The sequence below is a fragment of the Aethalodelphis obliquidens genome, unplaced genomic scaffold (assembly GCF_003676395.1).
Source record: "Aethalodelphis obliquidens isolate GAN/ISIS:26980383/991018 unplaced genomic scaffold, ASM367639v1 scaffold5, whole genome shotgun sequence".
Classification (NCBI taxonomy): Eukaryota; Metazoa; Chordata; class Mammalia; order Artiodactyla; family Delphinidae; genus Aethalodelphis; species Aethalodelphis obliquidens.
In genome coordinates this window covers 69,914,449-69,940,821 of record NW_020837949.1, presented here as the reverse complement: position 1 = coordinate 69,940,821, position 26,373 = coordinate 69,914,449, and the positions used below count along the sequence as shown (strand labels likewise).

Sequence of the window (26,373 nt, the reverse complement as noted above, 5' to 3'; positions counted from 1 at the left end):
GATAACTAAAAAGATGAGTTATGGTAATAATATCAGTACTTCACAATTACAAAAAAGGTAGGCCAGTTTTTCTTTGTTTATTTAATTGACAAATGAGGAAAATCCTTAGCTGGGTTGTTTAATTTGAATCTGACTGCAGGGCCAGATACAGATTCTAGAATTTTATGAATTGATGATGTATAAATAACATGATTCATTTATTTGAATATGTGTCTTGAGCCTTTATGTGTACTTGTTTCTTAGAGAGTACTACTTTCTGGAACATTTTATGTAACCTGCTGTCGTGTGACTTGTGTTGCAGTAGGACCTGTTTCAGTACAATTTGGGTGCTGGAGGGACCAGAAAAAAATTATTGGTTGTGACATAGTCTTATTACTGACATCTTGTTAATATGGAACCTGTAATTTATTACAGTAAGACCTCTATCTAGCTTTCGTTGAAATCTTATTAGTGGAAATCACTGCATTATCTGCATTAATGATTGAATATCTTGATTTATTTCAATAAGGTATATGAATTGATGCTACGAGATGAAAGATTTTATCCTTCCTTCAGGCAGAATGCACTTTATGTGCGCATGTTAGCCGAGCTGGATATGTTAAAAGATCCTAGTTTCAGAGGATCAGATGATGGTGATGGAGGTAAGGTGGCACACGTTGTACATTTATGTGTATATGTATTTTCCTGTATATATTCTGCTTACCAAAAAAAGTCCTTTCAAATAAGATAAAAAATGTTTTTGAAACCCAAATATAAATTGTAGTATATTTAAAAATCTGTAATTAAATGACAGTTTACTTACTATACTAAATTAAAATGTTAAAATTTAATAACAAATTTGAATGTAACTGTTGAAAATAGAATTCTTAAAGAAGCATGTTTTCTTGAGTTGTGTCACCCCAATGTTTTTATGGTAGTTTCCCTTTTGTTTATAAGTAATAATAGTCATGACTAGCAATAGGATTATTGAGAAGATTAAATGAAATAACAAGTGATGAATCTGAGAATATACCATAAACTATAAAACATAAAAATACAGTTTTTTCCCTCTTTAACTGTACCCTTTTCCAAATCCTGCCAAGTATAAGCTGGGAGAAGCTATAAGAGTCATTTATTCCAATCGTTCAGTTTTTTTCTATCTACATGTTATAGTAAAGAAAGCAGACTTTGTCATAATACTTAGATTTTAATCCTTTTCTTATTGCCTGTGTGATGTTGGCCAAACAATTTCTTTAAGCCTCTTTCTCAGCTGTAAATCTGGAATAATATTCTTCTCATAATAATATCTTACCTCAGAGTTGTCATATTTTAATGGAATTCTGTATATAAAAATGAAATATAAACTAAAACGCAAATATAAGTTTTTATTAGTAGTAAATAATTTGTTATTTAAGAATAGTGGGAGAGGCAGCACTTAGAGTACAGTTTGCAGATTTTAGACCTGATGACCATTTTACTTGTGATACAGTTCAGAAGTACTTATTAAACTCTAATTAAATATCTAGTATTTGATAAACTTTCCAGCAAATAAGCAATGTAAATACAAAGTAAATGGGAAAGATTGGACTAAGGAATTTTTTTTTTTTTTTTTTTTTTGCGGTACGCGGGCCTCTCACTGCTGTGGCCTCTCCCGTTGCGGAGCACAGGCTCCGGACGCGCAGGCTCAGCGGCCATGGCTCACTGGGCCCAGCCGCTCCGCGGCATGTGGGATCTTCCCGGACCGGGGCACGAACCCGTGTCCCCTGCGTCGGCAGGTGGACTCTCAACCACTGCGCCACCAGAGAAGCCCTGGACTAAGGAATTATTTTAAGAGAGTGCTTTAATTATGCTTATTTACTTATGAATAGATTTTATGGACAGGACCACTTGAAGTTGGAGCTATAATAGATGTATTAGATAGTGAGCACTGCTTTAAAAAATACCTCTATTATGGAAGCTTTCCAGACTCCCCTGTTCTCTACCTATCCTCCCCACTCCCTAGTCTATATTAGTGAGATTTTACTGTTTATTTTTAAATTTTTTTCTATATATTTTTTTAACATCTTTGTTAGAGTATAATTGCTTTACAATGGTGTGTTAATTTCTGCTTTATAACAAAGTGAATCAGCTATACATATACATATATCCCCATATCTCTTCCCTTTTGCATCTCCCTCCCAGCCTCCCTATCCCACCCCTCTAGATGGTCACAAAGCACCAAGCTGACCTCCTTGTGCTATACGGCTTCTTCCCACTAGCTATCAGTTTTACATTTGGTAGTGTATATATGTACATGCCACTCTCTCATTTTGTCCCAGCTTTCCCTTCCCCCTCCCCGTGTCCTCAAGTCCATTCTCTAGTAGGTCTGTGTCTTTATTCCCGTCCGGCCCCTTCATGACCAATTTTTTTTTTGTTTGTTTTTAGAATCCATATATATGTGTAAGCATATGGTATTTGCTTTTCTCTTTCTGACTTACTTGACTCTGTATGACAGACTCTAGGTCCATCCACCTCACTACAAATAACTCAATTTCGTGTCTTTTTATGGCTGAGTAATATTCCATTGTATATATGTGTCACATCTTTTTTATCCATTCATCTGTTGATGGACACTGAGGTTGCTTCCATGTCCTGGCTATTGTAAATAAGGCTGCAATGAACATTGTGGTACATGACTATTTTTGAATTACGGTTTTCTCAGGGTATATGCCCAGTACTGGGATTGCTGGGTTGTATGGTAGTTCTAATTTTAGTTTTTTAAGGAAACTCCATACCGTGCCCCATAGTGCCTGTATCAATTTACATTACCATCAATAGTGCAAGAAGGCTCCCTTTTCTCCACACCCTCTTGCATCTCCCTCCCATCCTCCCTATCCCACCCCTCTAGGTGGACACAAAGCACCGAGCTGATTTTCCTGCACTATGTGGCTGATTCCCACTGACTATCTGTTTTACATTTGGTAGTGTATATATGTCCATGCCACTCTCTCACTTCGTCCCAGCTTCCCTTTCCCCTACCCTGTGTCCTCAAGTCCATTCTCTACGTCTGCGTCTTTATTCCTGTCCTGCCCCTAGGTTCTTCAGAACAATTTTTTATTTTTAGATTCCATATATATGTGTTAGCATATGGTATTTGTTTTTTTCTTTCTGACTTACTTCACTCTGTATGACAGACTCTAGTCCATCCACCTCACTACAAATAACTCAATTTCGTTTCTTTTTATAGCTGAGTAATATTCCATTGTATATATGTGCCATATCTTCTTTATCCATTCATCTGTTGATGGACAATTATGTTGCTTCCATGTCCTGGCTATTGTAAATAGAGCTGCAGTGAACATTGTGGTACATGACGCTTTTTGAATTATGGTTTTCTCAGGGTATATGCCCAGTACTGGGATTGCTGGGTCATATGGTAGTTCTATTTGTAGTTTTTTAAGGAACCTCCATACTGTTCTGCATAGTGGCTGTATCAATTTACATTCCCACGAACAGTGCAAGAGGGTTCCCATTTCTCCACACCCTCTCCAGCAAGATTTTACTTTTTAAATAATCTAAGAAATCTAGTTACAGAAGTTTCCATGTTGTAATAACTTTTATATTGATTGTTGATCTAATATCTTGGTTATTCGTAAAATTGGGATAATATTTTATTAACTGGATTTGATTGCATAATTGAGGAAGTGTTTTTTTTTTTTAAGAGCACTTCTGTGGGAGATGAATAATAAAATTCAGTGTACCTCAAGTATGTTATATAGTATATCTATTTACTGTCTCTTGAAAAATCTTTTGCATAGCTGCTATGAAATTTGCAGTAGGAACTCTACTTCCAGAAAGGACTATTTAAAATGTTTTTATTGTTGATTTTGTCTACTTTAGAAGTTTCCTTAGTATTGTGAAACAGATTTGCTATCTGACCCAGAATGAAAGAGGATAAATTGAATCATAATCAGCTAATATATGAGTGTCTAAATATTATATAATGATGACAGTAACAATATATTCTCTAGGAGTAGGTTTTGATCCTATAGTGTAAGAACTTCAAATTCTTCTAAATTGACTTTTAGCTTCCATTTATATTTGTCTTGTATGCAACTAATGGAAGCAAATTATTTATGTTGTCTCAAACTTCTCAAAACCTCATACTTATTTAAAACAGAGAGTAGCTTAAAAGTTTTTTTTCTGCAACTAGTTTTGATCTGAAGTAAATGTACTTCTATTATATATCAGTCATTGAGTAGTCCCTCACACCGGAATCATTGATTGTAGTTTGGAATTAGTGTATATATATCTCTCTTTCGTCTTTCTAGGACATTGCTTTTTAACATTCTGTGTCGTAATTGATGAGCTTTTATATATTTTATAACTGAGAAATTGCCTAACCCTTTTTTGAAATGATTTGAAAAAGTATGTGGAATGATGGGTATAATATGAAACATTATTATTAAAAATGGCAGTTAGGTATATTATCTTTGTCAGTGTTTAGGTTTTAGGCACTTGTGACAACTTTTTCAAATAGTGATGCTTATGATTTTCTTGTCTTTATAAGACTGTTTAATTAAAAATAGGCCTTTGTTAAATCTTCTGGTTATAAATTCATTGTCTGACTTTTCAAATTAAGCTTCCTGGCACTTTGTGTATTTTTTAAAGTCCTGAAGTTTTGGCTACTTTTTAGACATTTTGAAATAATTACCTAATCTAGTGTTTAATATGTAGCTGATTTTAAGGAAATGCAGCCTAAACTGAGCACAGAATTAGTGGGTCAAATCTTACCATGTGTAATAGTATTTGCTGGTGGTTTTTCTTTGCTGTGGAAGAAATTTCATTCCTATTTAACTAGACTTCTGTAGGTAGGTAGGTAGGTGGCTGGATGGCGTGCTAACCCATGCTCTCTGTCCTCCTCTCCTCCCCTTTTTTCCTTTTCTCTTTCTTTGTTCGTAATTGCCTTCTTTAGTTAGTTCAGCTTTAAATTATTTTAAGAGTATTTTTTCCTACATACTTTCACAGCCTTTTAAAAATATTTAAATTGTGCTGTTTTAAATTTTAATTTCAGTCACGTTTTTCTCATCATGTCAAACAATAGTTTCTTTTGTTTTCTAATATTAATAACCAGTTATTAAAGTTTTGATTAAATGTGGACCTAGATTGGCTTTAGACTCTATTTCTGGATCTTATTATTGATCAAGAAAGTAAACTATGCCTTGTTTTGCTCCTAGTTTCTCTTTTAATTTGACATGTCTTTGGTGGGAAGACTTAAGAGGTGGGCAGACCACAGAAGGAGGTAGGAGGCATATAATTGAATAAGGAGGTTAGAGAACTGTTTGTTTACTCATTTTAATTGTCACCTTGCTGTTAACCAAGGGGTAATCCTAGGTGGGATTTCCTATTTTTGTGACCAAAGTTTTGAGGAACCGAGAAGTGTTCTTGGGCATTTAGAGTTGTTGAAGTTGGAAAGCAACACCAACTGCCTATTTCAAGAGTAATAGAAATTTCCTTTGAAGACCCATCTAGAGATCCAAATTATAAATAATCTCTTAAGGGCTACAAGCCATACATTAACTTTAAACTGTTTATGAATATTGCTTTACCATATATTCATTTGTGTTTTTAACAGAGGGATATCTTAATTGGTAACCTAATTTGCTCAGATATAGACTAAAATTCTGAGGGAAAGATGTTAATTTTAATAATTCACTTAGTCTCTAACGTTAATTTTTAAAAATAATTTTAGTTGCTTTTTAATTAAATGACATTACACATGGGATTTTATGTATCTTTTGTTCTATTAATTGTATATTCATTTAAGAATCTAGATTTTGAATATTTTTGATCCAGATCAACCAAGAATAAGTAGACTTTATAGATATATTAAAAGTCAATCTATTTATCCTTCATATTAAAGAATAATTTTATTTGTAATATTAATCCAGTGGGACAGAAATAGCAAAATACCTCTGACATTTCCTAGTGGACTTCACTCTGCAGTGTTTACCTCATATCTACATTGTATTAGACAACTTAATATGATACTGTGAGAATAAAATATATAATAATTGCTTTCCTGTACATAAATACCTTTTTTTTGGGGGGGGGAGCAACTTAGGTACATAACTATTTTCACTGAAATATCTGGCTTGGAAAACAATGGGAATAGGTGTTTGGGAATAGTGTACCACAATTTACTGTTTTGTTATATCTTGGCTTGTGTGACTTTTGTTCTTGGTGTTTGAACCTTAGATAGATAAAGCAGTTTCAAAAGTTTTTTACTGTATACTAAGTTGAATTTCCCTTCTCACAGAATCTTTTAATGGGTCTCCTACAGGAAGCATAAATTTGGTAAGTACTGTTATGAGTACTTTAATTAATAAAGTGGCCTGAAAACAATGTGAAAGACTGAGCCTTAACATATGTAAATAAATGATTTATTAGAAGTCCCCAAGTCATCCTTTGTAAGAAGTTGTTATGCTTTTAAAGAAATATTGAATTCACAAATAAGGGATCTGTTAATTAGAACTTAAAAATGACATGAAATTTTTTTTCATTTTAAAAAATGTGCTTAAGCCACACCTGAATGATTTAGTTGCAGGTGATAAAAAATGATTTTATTATTTTCAACCCCAATATTTAATATTTGAAAATGACTCTGATCAGTGCTATGATGGGCAGTAAATTTGTGACATATAAATGTTTACACTGGAATTAGTTTTTTCTTCTTGTATTTAGAAAAGAAATATAAAATTAGTTGGGATATCTGAAAACTTAAAAGATATTTCTTTAAAGTCTACACTATAAAAGATTCAAGTTATTGTTAAAAAAACCCTTTTTTTAAGCTTAGAGGGTTTTACAAGAATTAAGCAACTGTATTCTATGATTACAGGTTTAAGAATGACATGTTTTTAGCATATAAACTGTCATTGACATTTCATATATTCAAGGTGAAGTGTGAAACAATGAACATTTCAGTTCTTTTATATATCCATCCTTGCCATTGAATACCTTATTTCATAAAATGCTGCTGGAAAGAAATATTAGTGTTCTGTGGAAGTTTCAGTCCAGAATTTGTGGGGGATGGGCGGAGATTGTTTGCTTTGTTTTTCCTTCTACCTACAACACATTTTCTTTCAAACTTTTTGTGATAGCTAAATAGTTTAGAGGTCCATTGTCTTATGTTCCTCACTACTACATTTATTTCTAAAATTACTTTATTGTATAAATGTTCTATTATTGTGCAACGTATAACCTTTAACAAAACACTAAAGCAAATCAGCCATAGCGTTATGTCATACATTTAGTAACATTTTAAATGTTTTCCTAAATTATTTGGTATCATTACCATTTACTTCTCATATTCCACAGAGTTATAATGAAAAGGAATAGGTCCTAGAGAATGAAGAGTGTTAGCAATACAATGCCCATTATATAGAAAGTTTCCAAATGTGATGAAACTTTTCCTTGGTTTGAAATTTTTTAATATTCACCTTTGTAGTGCTTGTACAAGTGTTTGAACACTAGTAAAAAATATTTTTTTTCTTCATTCCCTATTGGGAATAAATGCTTTTTTGTAAAAGAGATCCCTTTTATCACATAGTGATATAAACCAGAACAGTGTGGATTGAAAAAGGTCACACTTGAGGTCAGTGACTTACAGTTTTTTGGTTTTCACATCTGTTAAATCTAAGCTTTTAAGTAGCTAGACTGTTTTCAATTCTATTTTTTTAATACATAGATTTTAATGAATAGCTGCATTTTAAAAAATAGTTTAAGATTATAAAGAATTGTTTTAAAAACCATCAGATATTTTTCATGTTTGATGAAGATAACATTTATTAATTGTATTAAAATTATAAACTAGATCATAATAGTTTATTCCAGTATACTAAGCAAAGAAAATATTTAATGTCGTGGTTTACTCATTTTGTGATTGAAACTGACACATAAATTATAAACATTTTTAGAAGTGCCATTGTAGTTGTGTTTGCTCAATTGATTATCATAGTAAATTAGAATTTTTGGTTTTTATCTTAGCATAGTGTTAAAAAAAAAAAAGCACTTTTTTTTTTTTTTTGGTAAGGAATTCAAGAATCTTAACCCAAGAATTACTTTACAAACTGATTTTATTTCAGGACAGCATTAATGCACTTGTTTTGAAATCACAGTTTTCTATGACTAATCACTACTTATAGTTCTAAATCACAATGTAGTTCTGTAGTTATTATTTCACCAGTTGTACCTTTATGTAGTCTAGTTGATAGTTACATATGCATTGTAACTGTGACTAATGGTTAAGAGATATCTCATTGGATTTTTTTAATCATATTTAATGAAAATAATATTACTTGCATATTTTAAATGTGCTAAAAAGACACTTATATATTATACAGAGTTTTTCAACAACTTCTGGGTTGCATAGTATATAAGATGCTAACGTGTTTAAAGTAATAAGTAAGCGGCATTTAGCTTTTTAAATGTTACCTGCAAGGGAAGGTTACCAATAATAATGATGTTTTTTTTGAAAAAGGTGATTGTTTTGTATTCTTGGTGCTAGCTTGTAATTAGAAGAAGATTACAGTAGATAACAATCTTAAATTTTATAGAATATTCCATTTCCTCTGGGGCTTCTATCTTTCATGTAAAAATAATACTAAAACAAAAGTTGTGCTGTTTCTGTCAAAATGTTTTATTGTAGGTCAGGTGAGCACTTAAAAAAATAAGTGCATTCTATATCTCTTCAAAGTATTTTCATTCACTTTATATCCTGATAGAATTGTAGAACAGGTATTACACCATTATAACATTGGGAAAACTGAGAAACAGGAAAGACTAGTTGATATGGCTAAAGTCTCTTAAGGTATCAGTGGTGAAGCCTGGACTAGACCTAATTTAATTGAATGGTTCTCCCACTTGATTTGTGGTTAATCTGTATGGAATTATCAAATTTTGCTTCTCCTGATGATCAGTCTTTAGTAGGTAGAATTTTGGCTTTCTTCTTAGACTGTAATTGCTTAATTTAAATGGCTTTGTGTCATATGCATGGCTTCATTTAAGTCATTTAGATGACTCTTAGTAATAACTGGTAATATCACATTAATACTCCAAAGTTCATTCAATCCTATGGTTTTCTAAGTGTAAAATATGTCTGAATCATATAATGTCTGTGTGTTATAGGTCCCCAAGACCACTCCTATGTTTATTGATTTACTAAGAGGACTCACAGGTCCCGGCATAGTCATACTCATGGCTAGAATTTATTACAGCAAAAGGATATAAAGCAAAATCAAGAAAGGGAAAAGGTGCATGGGGCAAAGTGCAGAGAAAACCAGGCACAAGTTTCCAAGAATCCTTTTCCATGGAAGTCACATAGGACAGACTTAATTTCACCAGCAGTGAATATGACAACATGTGTGAAATGTTGCCACCAGGAAGGCTCATCTGATACTAAGTGCCCAGGGTTTTTATTGGAGGTGGATCACACAGACACCCTCTGCCTAGCATATACTAAAATGACTCCCAGAAGGAAAGCAGGTATTCAGCATAAACCACATTGTTTGTACAGATAGTTACGTAGAGTGAGCCACTCTTAGCAGTTAGGGAATGGAGGGAACTTTTTCTAAATCTGACTTCCCAGATATTGTCCAAGGGCCAACCTTGAAAGCAGTCCTTTCTAACGAGAGCAACTTCAAGTCTGTTGTGTTAATTCTTTTCCATACAGTCTGCCTTCATTATATGCGTTATGTTCCCTTCTTTGTATGTGTGGGTGTATGGATATGTAGCAAAAAAGTTTTAAGTTTAGAGCTAAAGTCCATAGTTACAAAAGATTTATTCTGAATCGATCAGTAATACTTTTTGTTTATGGAATAATTTTTGAAAATTATTTAAAATATCTTAAACTGTGGATTCACTTCATTTAGTGAGTAATCATAATAATGGCTAACATTTTTTACGTTAGGCAGTTTTCTAAATGTTTTACATGTCTTTTCCTTTAGTCCTCACATAACCCTTTGATGTAGGTACGATTGTTCTCATTTTATAGATAAGGAATCTAAATTAACTAAAACTATTTCTAAGTTAACAACAGTGTTAAGTTAAAGAATACAGAGTTGGCGCTAGTATATTTCAGCATTAAAATTGAAATGTTGATTTAAGAATATGTCTGCTTATTTTTATCCACATTTTTTTTTTGCCATGTATTGAATATATATAATTGAGAAGAAGCAAATTATAGTATGTGAACAGGTAATGAAGGAAGAAATAATCTGATGTATTAAGTTGATTACTAAATTACTTTGTTTTATAGTTTCTTAATCTTAGGTTCTCTCTCTCCTATTAGTATAAATAAAGAGGATTATTGTTTGGGGGGGAAGGATACAAATAATATAAAGCTTACATAGGGCAAAGATGAGTAATGTTATATATGATGTAGAATTCTTTAACATTTTTTTTTCCTGTAAAATTTAACAATTTTGTGTTCTGATTCCCCCCCTCCATCACCCAGTCTTTAGATGACCTTTCAAATGTGTCTTCTGATGACTCAGTACAACTTCATGCTTACATTTCAGACACTGGTAAGAGACTTCATGGTTTAATTATTACTTAAAAACTATTGACTATTACTACTCCTACATTATTTTCCACATTTATTTTTATAAATCATTTTTGTGTTCTGTAGTCATGTTTTCAAATTACTTTTTTTCTGTAACATGTTCTTCATTAAATTCTATGATGTTTATTACATGGGTGTTTCCTTTCTTTAAGGTTGTCACTGTTATCGTTAGAAAAAGGTTAAATTTTAAGCATTTTGTCATGGCTAATAAACTTTGAAACCAGTCTTCTTTTTCTTTGAGTCTAGCTGATAATTGTCTGCATAATTCTTATTAAATTGTCTTGGGGCAGATTTTAGTTTAATATTTGTTTTCATACATGCAAAGTCAGATTAGATATCTGGATAAATGAAGCTTTTTGGTATAGGAGTTTATAGAAGTTCAACAAATGCTTGGATGAGGTGAGATTCATGACTGAATCAGCATATGTGCAAAGTGGCTAGTGAACTGAGGAAAAAAATCAATTTCCATCATTGTTATTGGGTTATTAGATAATGCCAATGCCGATTTTCTTATTTGGCTTCTCAGTATTCCTACAATATAGGAGTGTGTTTGTCAGATTACATACTGAAGTATAAACGTACAGATAAATACCTGAGTTCAATTTCATACTTATAATTTAGATAATTTGGAAAGAGATTTAATAGTACAAGTGTAGTTTTAAAAAGATCATTTGCATCTATTTTTTTAAGATCTTGTTTTCTTTTCACTGGAGCTGGAGTCTAATTTTCCATTGTGTTTTCTGCCAGATTTCTGTAATAAGTTATCTATAATTGCTTTTTCAGTTTTTCCTTTATCTTTTCCAAATAGTTGGTGCATACGTTGTTGTCAATAAAACCAGAGGGTCTAGTTGCGTTTCTTTCTAGCTTTTGATACATTTGTCTCACTTTTTCCTTCCTTAAAATTTTAAAATTCTTTTAAAAAACTATCTTCTTTGTTGAGTTGTCTTCGAAATATGAAAGCCTTTGTTAAAGTGCAACATTTAGAATTTGTCCTTTTATTTCTTTCTTCAAGTCCTTAAACTTTTGTGTGTAGAAGAAGATACTAATGTCCATATTTCTTATGTGGATCTTTCTCTTCTCTGAGGGTTCTAGTTTTCTAGCTGCTTTGTCCATTCATTCAACAAGTATTTATTAGCTTCTTAAAAGATACGGAAGCATAATACTAAGCATTTTTAATAAATTGTAATTTCTGTCAGACAAATTTATGTATAAACACTAAAGGGGCAGCATAGTATAGTGGTTAAGAGCACAGCTTTTCGTCCAAATTGCTTAGGTTCAAACTCCAGCTCTTCCACCTAATAGTTGGGTGAACTTGGATGAGTTCCTTAACATCTCTGTATCTCAATTTCCCCATCTGTAAAATGGAATATTAATGATGATAATAATAATACTTGCCTCATAGGATTGTTATGGGACTAATTAACTGTATTCGTAATTACATGGTGGGCATTATATATTAGTGTTTGTTCAATAAAGATTTCTTTTATGAGTTGGGCTTCAGAGTCTCTTTGAGTCTGGATCCCATGTCCTTAACATCTGTATGATGGGAAGTAGAACTTAAGAGTCCAATGCAGTGCTATTTAAGGAGTGATCCATAGACTACAGTGTACTGGCTTCTTCACTGAGAAATCTTGTTTTAAAAAATACTGGCTACGTTAGGCAATGTGTTTAGTGATGAGATTTATTTATATTCTGATCCTAGTTCCTTGTCTGGCTATGGATTAGGAACGAAGAGGTTGCACATCACCTGTTACGAGTAGTAACATTGTCCTAATGCAAACAAAACCTGTTATTTCCACTATAATATCTCACCATCATCTCAAAATATATGTAACCTCATTATCTTTTAAAATCAAATTACCTTTCTGTCTTAGTGCTTCTTTTATAATAGCCCCATTATTCTTCCTATTGTGCATGCATCCTAGTCATGATCTCCCTTGCCTATCAATTTGTGACAAATCTGATCATTCTTTTTTAGAATGCTTTCTTACGTTCCTTTCTTCTTTCCTTTTCTATTTCTTGCTATTCTCCTTGTTCTTATTAACTCCTAATTGGTTATGGTTTGCTGCCTAATTGGCCCCTGCTTCCTGTTATCCTTTCCCAAACGTATCTTGAACACAACAGGTGAATCCATTCCCTTGTTGCCTTGCTAACTCTGTTGAGTGATGGTGGTTCTCTTGGGTGATGAAAAATTGCTGTACACTTTGTTCCACATAGTCGAAAAATTGCTGTACACTTTGTTCCTCCGAGTGAAGGATATTTGAAAGAGGTGAACAGTGAATATTAGAGTTAAAGCCTCTGACAGCAAGATGACCCAGGTCTATCCCTAGTCTTCTATTTTGTCAAGTCAGGAACACTGATATTAGATGGTAAGGGAATGAAGGACAATTTTGAATAGAAAGTGCAAATCTTAGAAAAATTTTAATGAAAGGCTGGCAGAGGTTCCTGTCCAACTACGTTTGCCGGTATAGATTTGTAGCTATTATATTATTAAAATAATTTACTAAGAAGCTGCACAGACCCTTCTTTGCCTAATTATATACAAAATACAAATATTTAGTCAGCTCCAAAGCTTGGCCACTTTTTTTTTTTTGTAATTATGGATCAGTATAATCTATTATTAGAAGAGCAGTTTATACTTCTGGTCAACATGGTAGTCTAAACTGCTGTGGGAAATCTTGCTTCCCACACATCTAAGGGCTGAAAACAACAGAATAAAAATAGCTAAAAGGGGAAATCTACAGGTGTAATAGACCATGAGGAAAAGCAAATTTAGGGAAATGAAGAGGAATTGAAGCCAAGGAGCTTATAGGAGCGTGAAGACTGCTGTCTTGATTTTGACAGCATTTTCATGCCCTCAAGTTTAGAAGAGGCAGGATGGGCTAAGGCAAGGAGAAGCTGGAACACAGTCATTTGCATAAAGCCCAGAGTCACAGAGGTGGCTTGATGTGAAAGAGGAACCAGAACTTAGCCTACTGTCAAAGGAAAGAACAAAGAATGTCAAGGTTGTGGTTGGGAATGGTATCTATCACCCATATGAAATTGAAAGCCTGTCTTGTATCGCGATATTGGTGTGTCTAGATTCAGCCATCCTGAAGTGGTTGTGTACCACAGGGTTTCCTAGCCCAAGAGTATGTTAAAAATATTTGTAGAGATAAAACGAGGCAAGAATACCACACTATAAAAAAAGAACCATATGAAATTATAGAAGTAAAAAAAATTACTTATTGAAATTAAGGTGAGTGGCTGAATTAAGAAACAGACCAGGTACAAATGAGTGGAGACTGATAAACTTTTAGAGACCTGAAGAGATGATCTAGAATAGAATACAACACAGAGGGAAAAAATGGAACATGAGAAAGACAAAATGATTCAAAATATGTCTTTTTACTTAAGATTAGTACAGAATAGGAATAGGTTTTGATTTTTGAGACTACCTGGCTTGGATGGTTTGTGTCAGTTAAGTAGGAAAATAACTATTTAGAACAGTCTTCAGAATAAATTACACTTGTAAATTGCTGAATATTTTAAACAAGAAAGAGATTTGCCAAAAGAGAAGATAGGTCTTATCCTATAGCTTTTGCTTGCTGTTCAGTTAAAAAGCTATCGAGTTAGAGCTGAATAGTGAAGGCTAGTACAGAGGTTATTATTTTGTTTCTGTTGTTTTTCTTCTATTAAATTTAAGAGACTCTAATACTATAGTATGAGGTGGTACTGTGTTATCATAACTGATAATAAATAAAAGCTCATTGGGAAGAGAGTCCAAAGTAGACATCACTGTGTGGTTGGCAGTATCATCATAAACTTGTAGATCATTTTGTAATGTAGCCATCATATATAACGCATTATGGATGTGAGTACAGAGGATGGGAATCTATTTTATCCTTTGGTGACATCCTTTCGTCTCAGTCTGTCATTTCAAATTCTTCTTCATTTCATGTTGTCCTTTTTGTTTGTTTTTGTTCTTCATCTTCCTCCTTTCTGTGTTTTTTGTTCCTTTTCATTTTGTTTTAAATGACTAGTATATGCTGACTATGACCCATATGCTGTGGCAGGCGTTTGTAATGATCATGGCAAGACATACGCATTATATGCCATCACTGTACACCGGCGCAGTCTAAACAGTGAGGAGATGTGGAAAACCTACCGTCGTTATAGTGACTTCCACGACTTCCACATGAGAATCACTGAACAGGTAATGAGGTTTTTAAAGTTTGTGTACTTTACATTGTTTCCTGATTCCATGTTTGATTCTAAATAGCTCTGAGGGATGCTAAGGTATTGACCAAAGCTAAGTAAATAAGGTAAGAATTTTTTTATAAGCAACATGAATGTTATAATGATTTTGCACATTTAACCAATCAAATTTTAACCAGTCTTAACCATTGTGGACTAGTGATGAAGTATCAGTGGTATACCTTGGAAAATTAGAATAAGTGTATATTTCTGATATTAAGAGTGTGTGTATGTGCTGTGCTTTGCAGAGGTATTTGGGTTTGGTTTAAAGTAGGGATGGGGATCACTGGACATTTGGTGGTTTTATTTTTGGCAGTATAATTTAAAACTATGGTTATTTAAAATGGCGTCCTTTTCCAAGTGTTAACAGTTAAATCCTTGATCCATTAAGTTATGAAGAACCAAAATCTAAATTAAGTTTAACATTAACCAAATAATGTTTTTAATTCTTAACAAATATAACCCTCTTGTTTCATAGAAGTATGAGGACTCTTAAACATAACGAATGTAAACAAACTATTTCTCTGTTTTATTTTATTTTTATTTTATTTTTTGCGGTACGTGGGCCTCTGACTGTTGTGGCCTCTCCCGTTGCAGAGCACAGGCTCTGGATGCGCAGGCTCAGCGGCCATGGCTCACGGGCCCAGCCGCTCCGCGGCATGTGGGATCTTCCCAGACCGAGGCACGAACCCGTGTCCCCTGCATCGGCAGGTGGACTCTCAACCACTGCGCCACCAGGGAAGCCCTCTCTGTTTTATTTTTTATTAAATATTCTTTTCTTTTTAACTTAGAACAAAATAACTTATCACAGGATAAATCGGAATAGGTGTTCTGTGACATTTATTTTAAGTCATGAGAATCCTTCTTTCAGGGTTTTAAAATAAACAATTATTATTAAGCCAATAAAATAATAATAATTAATGGTGACATTTGATTGGGTGGACTCAAGCTTTGAAATGACAGTTTACTACTTAAGTAATCAGAAAGTATATATATATATATATATATATATATATATATATATATTTTGTTGTTGTTGTTGTTGTTATACGCGAGCCTCTCACTGTTGTGGCCTCTGCCATTGCAGAGCACAGGCTCCGGACGTGCAGGCTCAGGGGCCATGGCTCATGGGCCCAGCCGCTCCGCGGCATGTGGGATCTTCCCAGACTGGGGCACGAACCCGTGTCCCCTGCATCGGCAGGCAAACTCTCAACCGCTGCGCCACCAGGGAAGCCCCAGAGAGTATATTTTTCAATTAGGGTAGTGGAAAATATATGGTTGCCACCATGATAATCTCATTAAAGTACTTCGTGAATAGAGTGAGATAAACTATTAATAGCTCAAATTTAAGGTTAAGCCTGGTCTCTAAACACTTTTGAGCCCATATTAACTGGACTGTTTTTATATATTCATAAGGAAATTACTAACTTTGGACATAACTGTTCTGTTGTTCTTGTTGAATAGATCTTTTCTTCATGTTTAGCTTGATTTGTTTGCACAGGTGAAAGAATTTTCTGCCCCACGTTGAAGAAATAATTGCTTTATTTACTTTTTATATTATTACCTGTTTCATATTGTTTTAAAATCACATAGCTCGGAGCTTCTGGGTTGGCAAACACGTGGTACGCTCAGACAGGGCATCGATGCTCCATGCCCTTTTCCATATCTTGCCTTATTCATCACGTCCATCTGGCTGTTTTTGAGTTATATCCTTTTACAACAAACCAGCAATCTAAAAACGTCTTCCGACCCCTGGCCTGGCTTAGAACATCACCGGTGCTACTCATGTCCTACGTTCCTCCCAGATCACATGCCAGCCTGCCACTGCTTCTCAGAGCTCGATTTAAGTAACCAAGAGGCTCATCTCCTGAGTTTGAGAACTTCCCTTCTCCACTGTCTTTGTATTCCAGATTTTCCTATCCATCTTGCCCATGAGACCGTGAGCTCCCTGAGGCAAGGATCTCATCTCTCTTGTACTCCATTCTGTCACCTGCACCAAAAACAGCCTGGAACAGACCGTGTGGCTGACAGGGTCTTCGTTCTCTGGCTGGGTGTCAGGCCTGTGCCTCTGAGGTGGGAGAGCCGAGTTCAGGACATTGGTCCACCAAGAACTCCTGGCTCCATGTACTATCAAATGGTGAAAGCTCTCCCAGAGATCTCCATCTCAACGCTAAGACCCTGCTCCACTCAACGACCAGCAATCTACAGTGCTGGACACCCTATGCCAAACAACTAGCAAGACAGGAGCACAACCCCTCCCATTAGTAGAGAGGCTGCCTAAAATCATAATAAGGTCACACAGACCCCAAAACACACCACCAGACACAGTCCTGCCCACCAGAGAGACAAGATCCAGCCTCATCCACCAGAACAGAGTCACCAGTGCCCTCACCAGGAAGCCTACACAACCCACCAAACCAACCTTACCCACTGGGGGCAGAAACCAAAAATGAGAACTGTGAACCTGCATCGTGCGAAAAGGAGACCCCAAACACAGTAAGTTAAGCAAAATGAGCAGACAGAGAAACACACAGCAGATGAAGGAGCAAATAAAAACCCACCAGACCAAACAAATGAAGAGGAAATAGGCAGTCTACCTGAAAAAAAGTTCAGAGTAATGATAGTAAAGATGATCCAAAAACTTGGAAATAGAATGGAGAAAATACAAGAAACATTTAACAAGGACCTAGAAGAACTAAAGGTCAAACAAACAATGACGAACAACACAATAAATGAAATTAAAAATTCTCTAGAAGGAATCAATAGCAGAATAACTGAGGGAGAAGAACGGATAAGTGACCTGGAAGATAACATAGTGGAAAAAACTACCACAGAGCAGAATACAGAACAAAGAATGAAAAGAACTGAGGACAGTCTCAGAGACCTCTGGGACAACATTAAACGCACCAACATTCGAATTATAGGGGTCCCAGAAGAAGAAGAGAAAAAGAAAGGGACTGAGAAAATATTTGAAGACATTATAGTTGAAAACTTCCCTAATATGGGAAAGGAAATAGCCAATCAAGTCCAGGAAGCACAGAGGCCTATACAGGATAAACCCAAGGAGAAACACGCCAAGACACATATTAATCAAACTATCAAAAATTAAATACAAAGAAAAAACATTAAAAGCAGCAAGGGGGCTTCCCTGGTGGCGCAGTGGTTGGGAGTCAGCCTGCCGGTGCAGGGGACATGGGTTTGTGCCCCAGTCCGGGAGGATCCCACATGCCGCAGAGCGGCTGGGCCCGTGAGCCGTGGCTGCTGGGCCTGCGCGTCCAGAACCTGTGCTCCACAGCGGGAGGGGCCGCAGCAGTGAGAGGCCCGTGTACCACAAAAGAAAAAAAAGCAACAGAGGAAAAATAACATACAAGGAAATCCCCATGAGGTTAACAGCTGACCTTCCAGCAGAAAATCTGCAAGCCAGAAGAGAGAGGCAGGACATATTTAAAGTGATGAAAGGGAAAAACCTACAACGATTACTCTACCCAGCAAGGATTCATTCAGATTCAATGGAGAAATTAAAACCTTTACAGACAAGCAAAAGCTAAGAGAATTCAGTACCACCAAATCAGCTTTACAGCAAATGCTAAAGGAACTTCTCTAGGCAGAAAACACAGACAAGGAAAAGACCTACAATAACTAACCCAAAGCAATTAAGAAAATGGTAATAGGAACATATATGTTGATAACTACCTTAAATGTAAATGGATTAAATGCTCCAACCAAAAGACATAGACTGGCTGAATGGGTACAAAAACAAGACCTGGTATATATGCTGTCTACGGACGACCCACAAGAAAGAAATCATAAATTTCAGATCAGAAATAAGTGAGAAAGAAATGAAGGAAACAGTAGGAAAGATCAATAAAACTAAAAGCTGGTTCTTTGAGAAGAGAAACAAAATTGATAAACCGTTATCCAGAGTCATCAAGAAAAAAGGGAGAAGACTCAAATCAGTAGAATTAGAAATGAAAAAGGAGAAGTAACAACTGACACTGCAGAAATACAAAAGATCATGAGAGATTACTACAAGCAACTCTATGCCAATAAAATGGACAACCTGGAAGAAATGGACAAATTCTTAGAAATGCACAACCTGCCAAAACTGAATCAGAAAGAAATAGAAAATATGAACAGACCAATCACAAGCACTGAAATTGAAACTGTGATTAAAAATCTTCCCACAAACAAACGCCCAGGACCAAATGGCTTCACAGGCGAATTCTATCAAACATTTAGAGATGAGCTAACACCTATCCTTCTCAAACTCTTCCAAAATATAGCAGAGGGATGAACTCTCCCAAATTCATTCTACGAGGCCACCATCACCTTGATACCAAAACCAGACAAGGATGTCACAAAGAAAGAAAACTACAGGCCAATATCACTGATGAACATAGATGCAAAAACCCTCAACAAAATACTAGCAAACAGAATCCAACAGCACATGAAAAGGACCATACAACATGACCAAGTGGGGTTTATTCCAGGAATGCAAGGATTCTTCAAAATATGCAATTCAATTAATGTGATAAACCATATTAACAAATTGAAGGAGAAAAACCATATGATCATCTCAATAGATGCAGAGAAAGCTTTTGACAAAATTCAACACCCATTTATGATAAAAACCCTGCAGCAAGTAGGCATAGAGGGAACTTTCCTCACCATAATAAAGGCCATATATGACAAACCCACAGCCAACATCATCCTCAATGGTGAAAAACTGAAAGCATTTCCACTAAGATCAGGAAGAAGACAAGGTTGGCCACTCTCACCACTCTTAATTCACCATAGTTTTGGAAGTTTTAGCCACAGCAATCAGAGAAGAAAAGGAAATAAAAGGAATCCAAATCGGAAAAGAAGAAGTAAAGCTGTCACTGTTTGCAGATGACATGATACTATACATAGAGAATGCTAAAGATGCTACCAGAAAACTACTAGAGCTAATCAATGAATTTGGTAAAGTAGCAGGATACAAAATTAATGCACAGGAATCTCTGGCATTCCTATACACTAATGATGAAAAATCTGAAAGTGAAATCAAGAGAACACTCCCGTTTATCATTGCAACAAAAAGAATAAAATACCTAGGAATAAACCTACCTAAGGAGACAAAAGACCTGTATGCAGAAAATTAGAAGACACTGATGAAAGAAATTAAAGATGGTACAAATAGATGGAGAGATATACCATGTTCTTGGATTGGAAGAATCAGCATTGTGAAAATGACTACTACCCAAAGCAATCTACAGATTCAATGCAATCCCTATCCAACTACAATGGCATTTTTTACAGAACTAGGACAAAAAGTTTCACAATATGTGTGGAAACACAGAAGACCCCGAATAGACAAAGCAGTCTTGAGAACGAAAAACGGAGCTGGAGGATAAGGCTCCCGGACTTCAGACTATATACTACAAAGCTACAGCAATCAAGACGGTATGGTACTGGCACAAAAACAGAAAGGTAGGTCAATGGAGCAGTGTAGAAAGCCCAGAGATAAACGCACACGCATATGGTCACCTTATGTTTGATAAAGGAGGCAAGAATGTACAGTGGAGAAAAGAGAGCCTCTTCAATAAGTGGTGCTGGGAAAACTGGACAGGTATATGTAAAAGAATGAAATTAGAACACTCCCTAATTCCATACAGAAAGATAAACTCAAAATGGATTTAAGACCTAAATGTAAGACCAGACACTATAAAACTGTTAGAGGAAAACATAGGCAGAACACTCTGTGACATAAATTAGAGCAAGATCCTTTTTGACCCACCTCCTAGAGAAATGGAAATAAAAACAAAAATATCCAAGTGGGACCTCTTGAAACTTAAAAGCTTTTGCACAGCAAAGGAAACCATAAACAAGACCAAAAGACAGCCCTTAGAACGGGAGAAAATATTTGCAAGTGAACCAACTGACAAAGGGTTAATTCCCAGAATTTACAACCAGCTCATGCAGCTCAGTATCAAGAAAACAAATAACCCAATCCAAAAATGGGCAGAAGACCTAAACAGACATTTCCCCAAAGAAGATATACAGATTGCCAACAAACCCATGAAAGGGAGCTCAACATCACTAATCATTGGAGAAATGCAAATGAAAACTACAATGAGGTATCACCTCACACCGGTCAGAATGACCATCATCAAAAAATCTACAAACAGTAAATGCTGGAGAGGGTGTGGAGAAAAGGGAGCCTTCTTGCACTATTGATGGGAATGTAAATTGATACAGGCAATATGGGGCACAGTATGGATTTTCCTTAAAAAACTAAAATTAGAACTACCATACAACCCAGCAATCCCAGTACTGGGCATATACCCTGAGAAAACCGTAATTCAAAAATAGTCATGTACCACAATGTTCATTGCAGCCTTATTTACAATAGCCAGGACATGGAAGCAACCTCAGTGTCCATCAACAGATGAATGGATAAAAAAGATGTGACACATATATACAATGGAATATTACTCAGCCATAAAAAGACACGAAATTGAGTTATTTGTAGTGAGGTGGATGGACCTAGAGTCTGTCATACAGAGTCAAGTAAGTCAGAAAGAGAAAAGCAAATACCATATGCTTACACATATATATGGATTCTAAAAACAAACAAACAAAAAATTGGTCATGAAGAACCTAGGGGCCGGACAGGAATAAAGACACAGACCTACTAGAGAATGGACTTGAGGACACGGGGAGGGGGAAGGGAAAGCTGGGACAAAATGAGAGAGTGGCATGTACATATATACACTACCAAATGTAAAACTGATAGCTAGTGGGAAGAAGCCGTATAGCACAAGGAGGTCAGCTCCGTGCTTTGTGACCGCCTAGAGGGGTGGGATAGGGAGGATGGGAGGGAAATGCAAAAGGGAAGGGATATGGGGATATATGTATATGTATAGCTGATTCACTTTGTTATAAAGCAGAAACTAACACACCAGTGTAAAGCAATTATAGTCCAATAAAGATGTTAAAAAAGTAAAATTAAATTAAGATATACATTGTAAAAAACAGCACATATATCTCTTTTTTATTTATTTGCATATTTATGGGAATTTGGTATAATACGAAATTTTCTTTCTGTGAATACTTGTAATTTTTTTCTGTTCCAGACAGATAATTTTAAGAGGAGTTTGATTAATTTAGACTCTAACAAAATAACTGTTACATTTAATTTTTTATTAATAAGTTTTAATGTTTTAAAGTTTTGGAAATAAATTGTTGTTTTGCTGAGTACTGTTATATTGCCTTGGTGTATTAGTTTGCTAGGGCTGCCATAACAAAATAACATAGACTGAGTAGCTTAAACAGCAGAAATTTATTTTTCCATAGTTCTGGGAGCTAGAAGTCCAAGATCAAGGTGTTGGCAAGTTTGGTTTCTCTTAAGGCATGTCTCCTTGTCTTTCAGATGGCCCCCTTCTTGATGTGGCCTCATATGACTTTTTCTTTGTGTGCTCGCATCCTTTGTCTCTTTTTGTATGTCCAAATTCCCTCTTATAAGGGCTTTGATTTGATTTAACTACCTCTCTAAAGGCCCTGTCTCCAAATACAGCCACATTCTGAAGTATTGGGGGTTAAGGTTTCAACATACGATTTTTGAGGGAATAAAACATACTGGTAATGCCTGAATAAACTATGCATTCTATAAAATTGAGTCAGTAGTTTAAGATACCATGGATAAGTCCTATTCTAGGAAACTAAATATCTTTTAGGACACCTTGAAAACTGTAAATGTACTTCTATAAGGTGTCATTTTTAAAAAAATTAATTCATAAAACCAGGTACTCTATATTGTACATTCATTCATTGTTGACCCATTGTAATATTTTGTGAACCACCAAACTTGTGACTATTACTACAGCATAACATTTGCCCTGTAAATCAGGTGTCCCCATCCCCCAGGCCGCAGATCACTATTGATCTGCGACTGGGCCGCACAGCAGGAGGTGAGCAGAGGGCAAGGGAGTGAAGTTTCATCTGCTGCTCCCTATCGCTTGCATTACCGCCTGAACTATACCCCCATCCACCCCACCCTGGTCCGTGGAAAAATTGTCTTCTGTGAAACTGGTCCCTGGTGCCAAAAAGGTTGGGGACCGCTGCTGTAAATGACCTCCCCCTCGCCCCCCTTTTTTTTTTCGCCTTGGCTAGGGCGAAAGAACTGCTTTTAAGTTTCATGCATTAACATGTAATGAACTTGTTCTCATTATAGCTCCAAGCGACCATCTGATCTGCCATTCCATTTAATAATTTATCAGAATCTTCCAGTTTAGGGATGAAAATTATCCTACACCTTTTCATTTCCTTTTTTTTTTAATCTCTGCACCAGGAATGAGTTTTCTTTACAGAAGCCTTGTTTTTAAACAAAGAATGGTTGTAGAAAGTTTGTTGCACTTCTGAATGTGTATCACAAAGGAAAAGCAATGAGGTTGCTCATTCAAGTTTTAGATACTAGGTATTGCTGGCCAAGCACAATTCTTTGCTCAGTGACTTTGCTCTTCCACTTTGTTAGCAGCTAGTGTGGTTAAAATCTGTGCTTCATCAAGGCACAGTAGATTCCTACATATCTGGACTTTTGAAGGTGGAGTCTGTAAATGCTAGATTTCAAGTATGTACACTTAGTTGTTTTTGTTTGTGGCTTTACAAAGATAAGATACATACCTGATAGCTTTTAATTTGTTTTTTTCTTAGTTATCTATGAGTTTATTTTTCATGCAGTTTCATGTAGAAGTATGTGTTGTACTGTTTGTATATAGAGAGTTATGATATAGCTGTAATCTATGTTTTGAAATTTGCTTTTTATTCCTTTAATAATTAGCTATTACAGTGATTAACTGATTTGAAGTCATCAATATAAAATATTTCTTTGAGTTTTTTTTACCAAACCAGGAACTCACAACTTTGATTATTAAAAATTTACTGGCTAATACTTTATTCACAAGTTAAAGCGTTGTTAAACAAAATATTTTTTTTACGTTTATTATTAATTTTAATAATATTAAAGACACATAATTTACAAATAATAATAGAGTATTCAGTACTGTATCATAAGTTCTTTTTAGCCAATTGAATAGCAAAATATTTTTTAAAACCTTTTGTTATGAAACTTTTGAACAATCTTAAAATCAGAGAGAGTATAAAATGAAACTCCATGTGGATATCACCCATCTTCATCAGCAATCCATGTTTGTCATTCTTAGAAAATAACTTCTTTATAATAAATAACATTCGAACTGTGGTTTGGACATATTTGGACAGTATTTTATATTTTCTGGTTTTGGCTTAATATATTGCAGAATCTGTTCTAGATGCTTTTGATATGTAGAGAAATTGTCAGTTGGAAAATACTTTTCTGTTTTGAAAAAAAAATTAAGATTACTGAATGTATTTTGTTTTCTAGTTTGAAAATCTGTCAAGCATATTAAAGCTTCCCGGTAAAAAGACTTTTAATAATATGGATAGAGATTTTTTAGAAAAGAGAAAAAAGGATCTAAATGCATATTTGCAGGTAAGTTCATTATTATTACCCATAGATTTTCATTTCAATATAGCATAGAAATATAACTGATTTCTTTATTAGAGAATGTTTGTACTATAATAGTGGGATAGCAGCCACTTTTGAGGTGCTGAGATGTGACATGCAATCTGCTCAGTAATTTATAAATATTATTTCTCTGTTTGTTTATTAACTTAGAAGTTTTCTGGACACTCAGTGCTAGGAATTTTGCTTCTTCAGGTTTGGATGAATATACACACACACCGGCAGGCACACATCCATTCTACACTACTGTAAAGTCTAGGAAGTCTAGGTATTTTACAGCAGACAGTTAAATGTTACCAGTTCAGTAAATAGTTGCTCTTCATGATGTATCCAAAGCTAGTAGATTTTTTTTTTCTTTTCCATATGGCTTATTACATGGTATTAAATATAGTCCCCTGTATAGATTTTTATTCTCAGATAAAGTGAATAGCTGCCTGCCATGGTCCAGAATGATTCTAAAGCTTCTAAAAATTACAGGATAATTCAAGAGAGGAATAGATCCAAGGGACTTTTCAGAAGTGTAGCATGCTAAGCATGTAGATTTCTCTTCTGGAATAATGGGATAATAAAACGTGTCTCATAGGTTACGTACTGCATAAGCCGTTGGGACTATCAGAAATAACTTTGTTTTAGACCTGGGTACCCAAATGCCAGATTTTAATAGTATCACTTTATGGTTTTTTATAGTAATGAATGATTTATAAACTTTTCTCATCTATTAGCTCCCCACTTCTCTCTTTAGAACAGGGGTCAGCAAATTCCAGCCAGCAGACCATATCCAGCCTGCCGCCTGTTTTATTAAGAGTTTATTTTATTATTAGAACACAGCCACCCATTTAGTTTACTGCTGTCTATGACTGCTTTTACACTACTACAGCAGAGTTGAGTAGTTGCAGCAGACTCCATGCATCACAAAACCTAAAATAATTATTATATGCACCTTTACAGGAAAAATTTGCCGACCATGTCTTAGTATTATATTTAGTGAAACTTAGCTAATACTGTACTTGATATTTTGTTTGGAAGGTTTCTCTCTCTTAAACATTTATAGGTTTAATTGGGTTTGTTTATAACCATAATTGTAATTCCATGGCATTATAATTTACTGAAAGGGTAGGAAAAACATATACATCTACTATTACTCACCTTTGTCTTCTGGCTTAAGGCTAAATATCTGAAATCATTTATATGACTCTTGTCAAACATTTTGATTTTTTAAAATGTATTAACTTGAGTTGCATTAAAATCTGTATCAGTTATTTATAAAATTTAGAACATAAGCACGTTTCTTCCAAATCTGGGGCCATAAATATGTATTTTAATTGTGGCTATACTGTCTACTTCTTAGGTAATGATCTCAATATGTCAAACCATCTTTAATTGAAGAGATTAAGCTAGAATGTTAGACTGTATCATTAACAGTGTAAAAGCAATACTTTGTTTTGGGCCTTCTAATACTTAAAAAAATTTGAATTATTTTATGTACTTTCTATTAATGTTAACTTTAAAATTAGAATGTGAAAAACATAACAGTTTACTGATGGTGGGTCTTCTTAGTATAAGCTATAAAACCTGAAAATGGAATAGTAAATAACATTTGGGGGAATTCCGTGGCCGTCTTGTGGTTACGACTCCGTGATTCCACTGCAGGGGGTGTGGGTTCGATTCCTAGTTAGGGAACTAAGATCCCACATGCCGCGTGGCACAGCCAAAATAGATAGATAGATAGGCAGGTAGATAGGTAGATAGAAAAATGTGTTAAAATTTTTTTAAAAAAATAACATTTTTACTATACATTCTTAACTTTCTAGCAGATGAAATTATAAATAATAGTTAATTTTCAGTATACTATCAATATAAGATACCTCTTTTCTTTTCCTGTTAGTTACTGTTAACTCCTGAAATGATGAAAGCATCCCCAGCTTTGGCTCACTATGTGTATGATTTCCTTGAGAACAAAGCCTACAGTAAAGGGAAAGGGGATTTTGCTCGTAAGGTAAGCAGACCATTGCATTGG

The 26,373-nt window shown here is 34.9% G+C and overlaps 1 protein-coding gene across 7 annotated transcripts in view; it reads left to right on the top strand.

Moving 5' to 3' along the window:
- The window catches only part of SNX13 (sorting nexin 13), a 139,126-nt gene that overhangs the window by 84,995 nt on the left and 27,758 nt on the right, over window positions 1-26,373 (top strand). For 4 of the 7 annotated variants that reach the window (XM_027102594.1, XM_027102597.1, XM_027102598.1 and 1 more), the window contains 6 exons: window positions 509-641; window positions 6,278-6,315; window positions 10,472-10,541; window positions 14,602-14,774; window positions 24,216-24,323; window positions 26,242-26,352. In XM_027102594.1, coding sequence (XP_026958395.1) covers window positions 509-641; window positions 6,278-6,315; window positions 10,472-10,541; window positions 14,602-14,774; window positions 24,216-24,323; window positions 26,242-26,352 — 633 coding nt within the window. Of the gene's footprint in view, window positions 1-508; window positions 642-5,195; window positions 5,261-6,277; window positions 6,316-10,471; window positions 10,542-14,601; window positions 14,775-24,215; window positions 24,324-26,241; window positions 26,353-26,373 lie in introns of those variants that run through there. The other 3 variants (XM_027102595.1, XM_027102600.1, XM_027102599.1) reach the window with 2 other exon arrangements.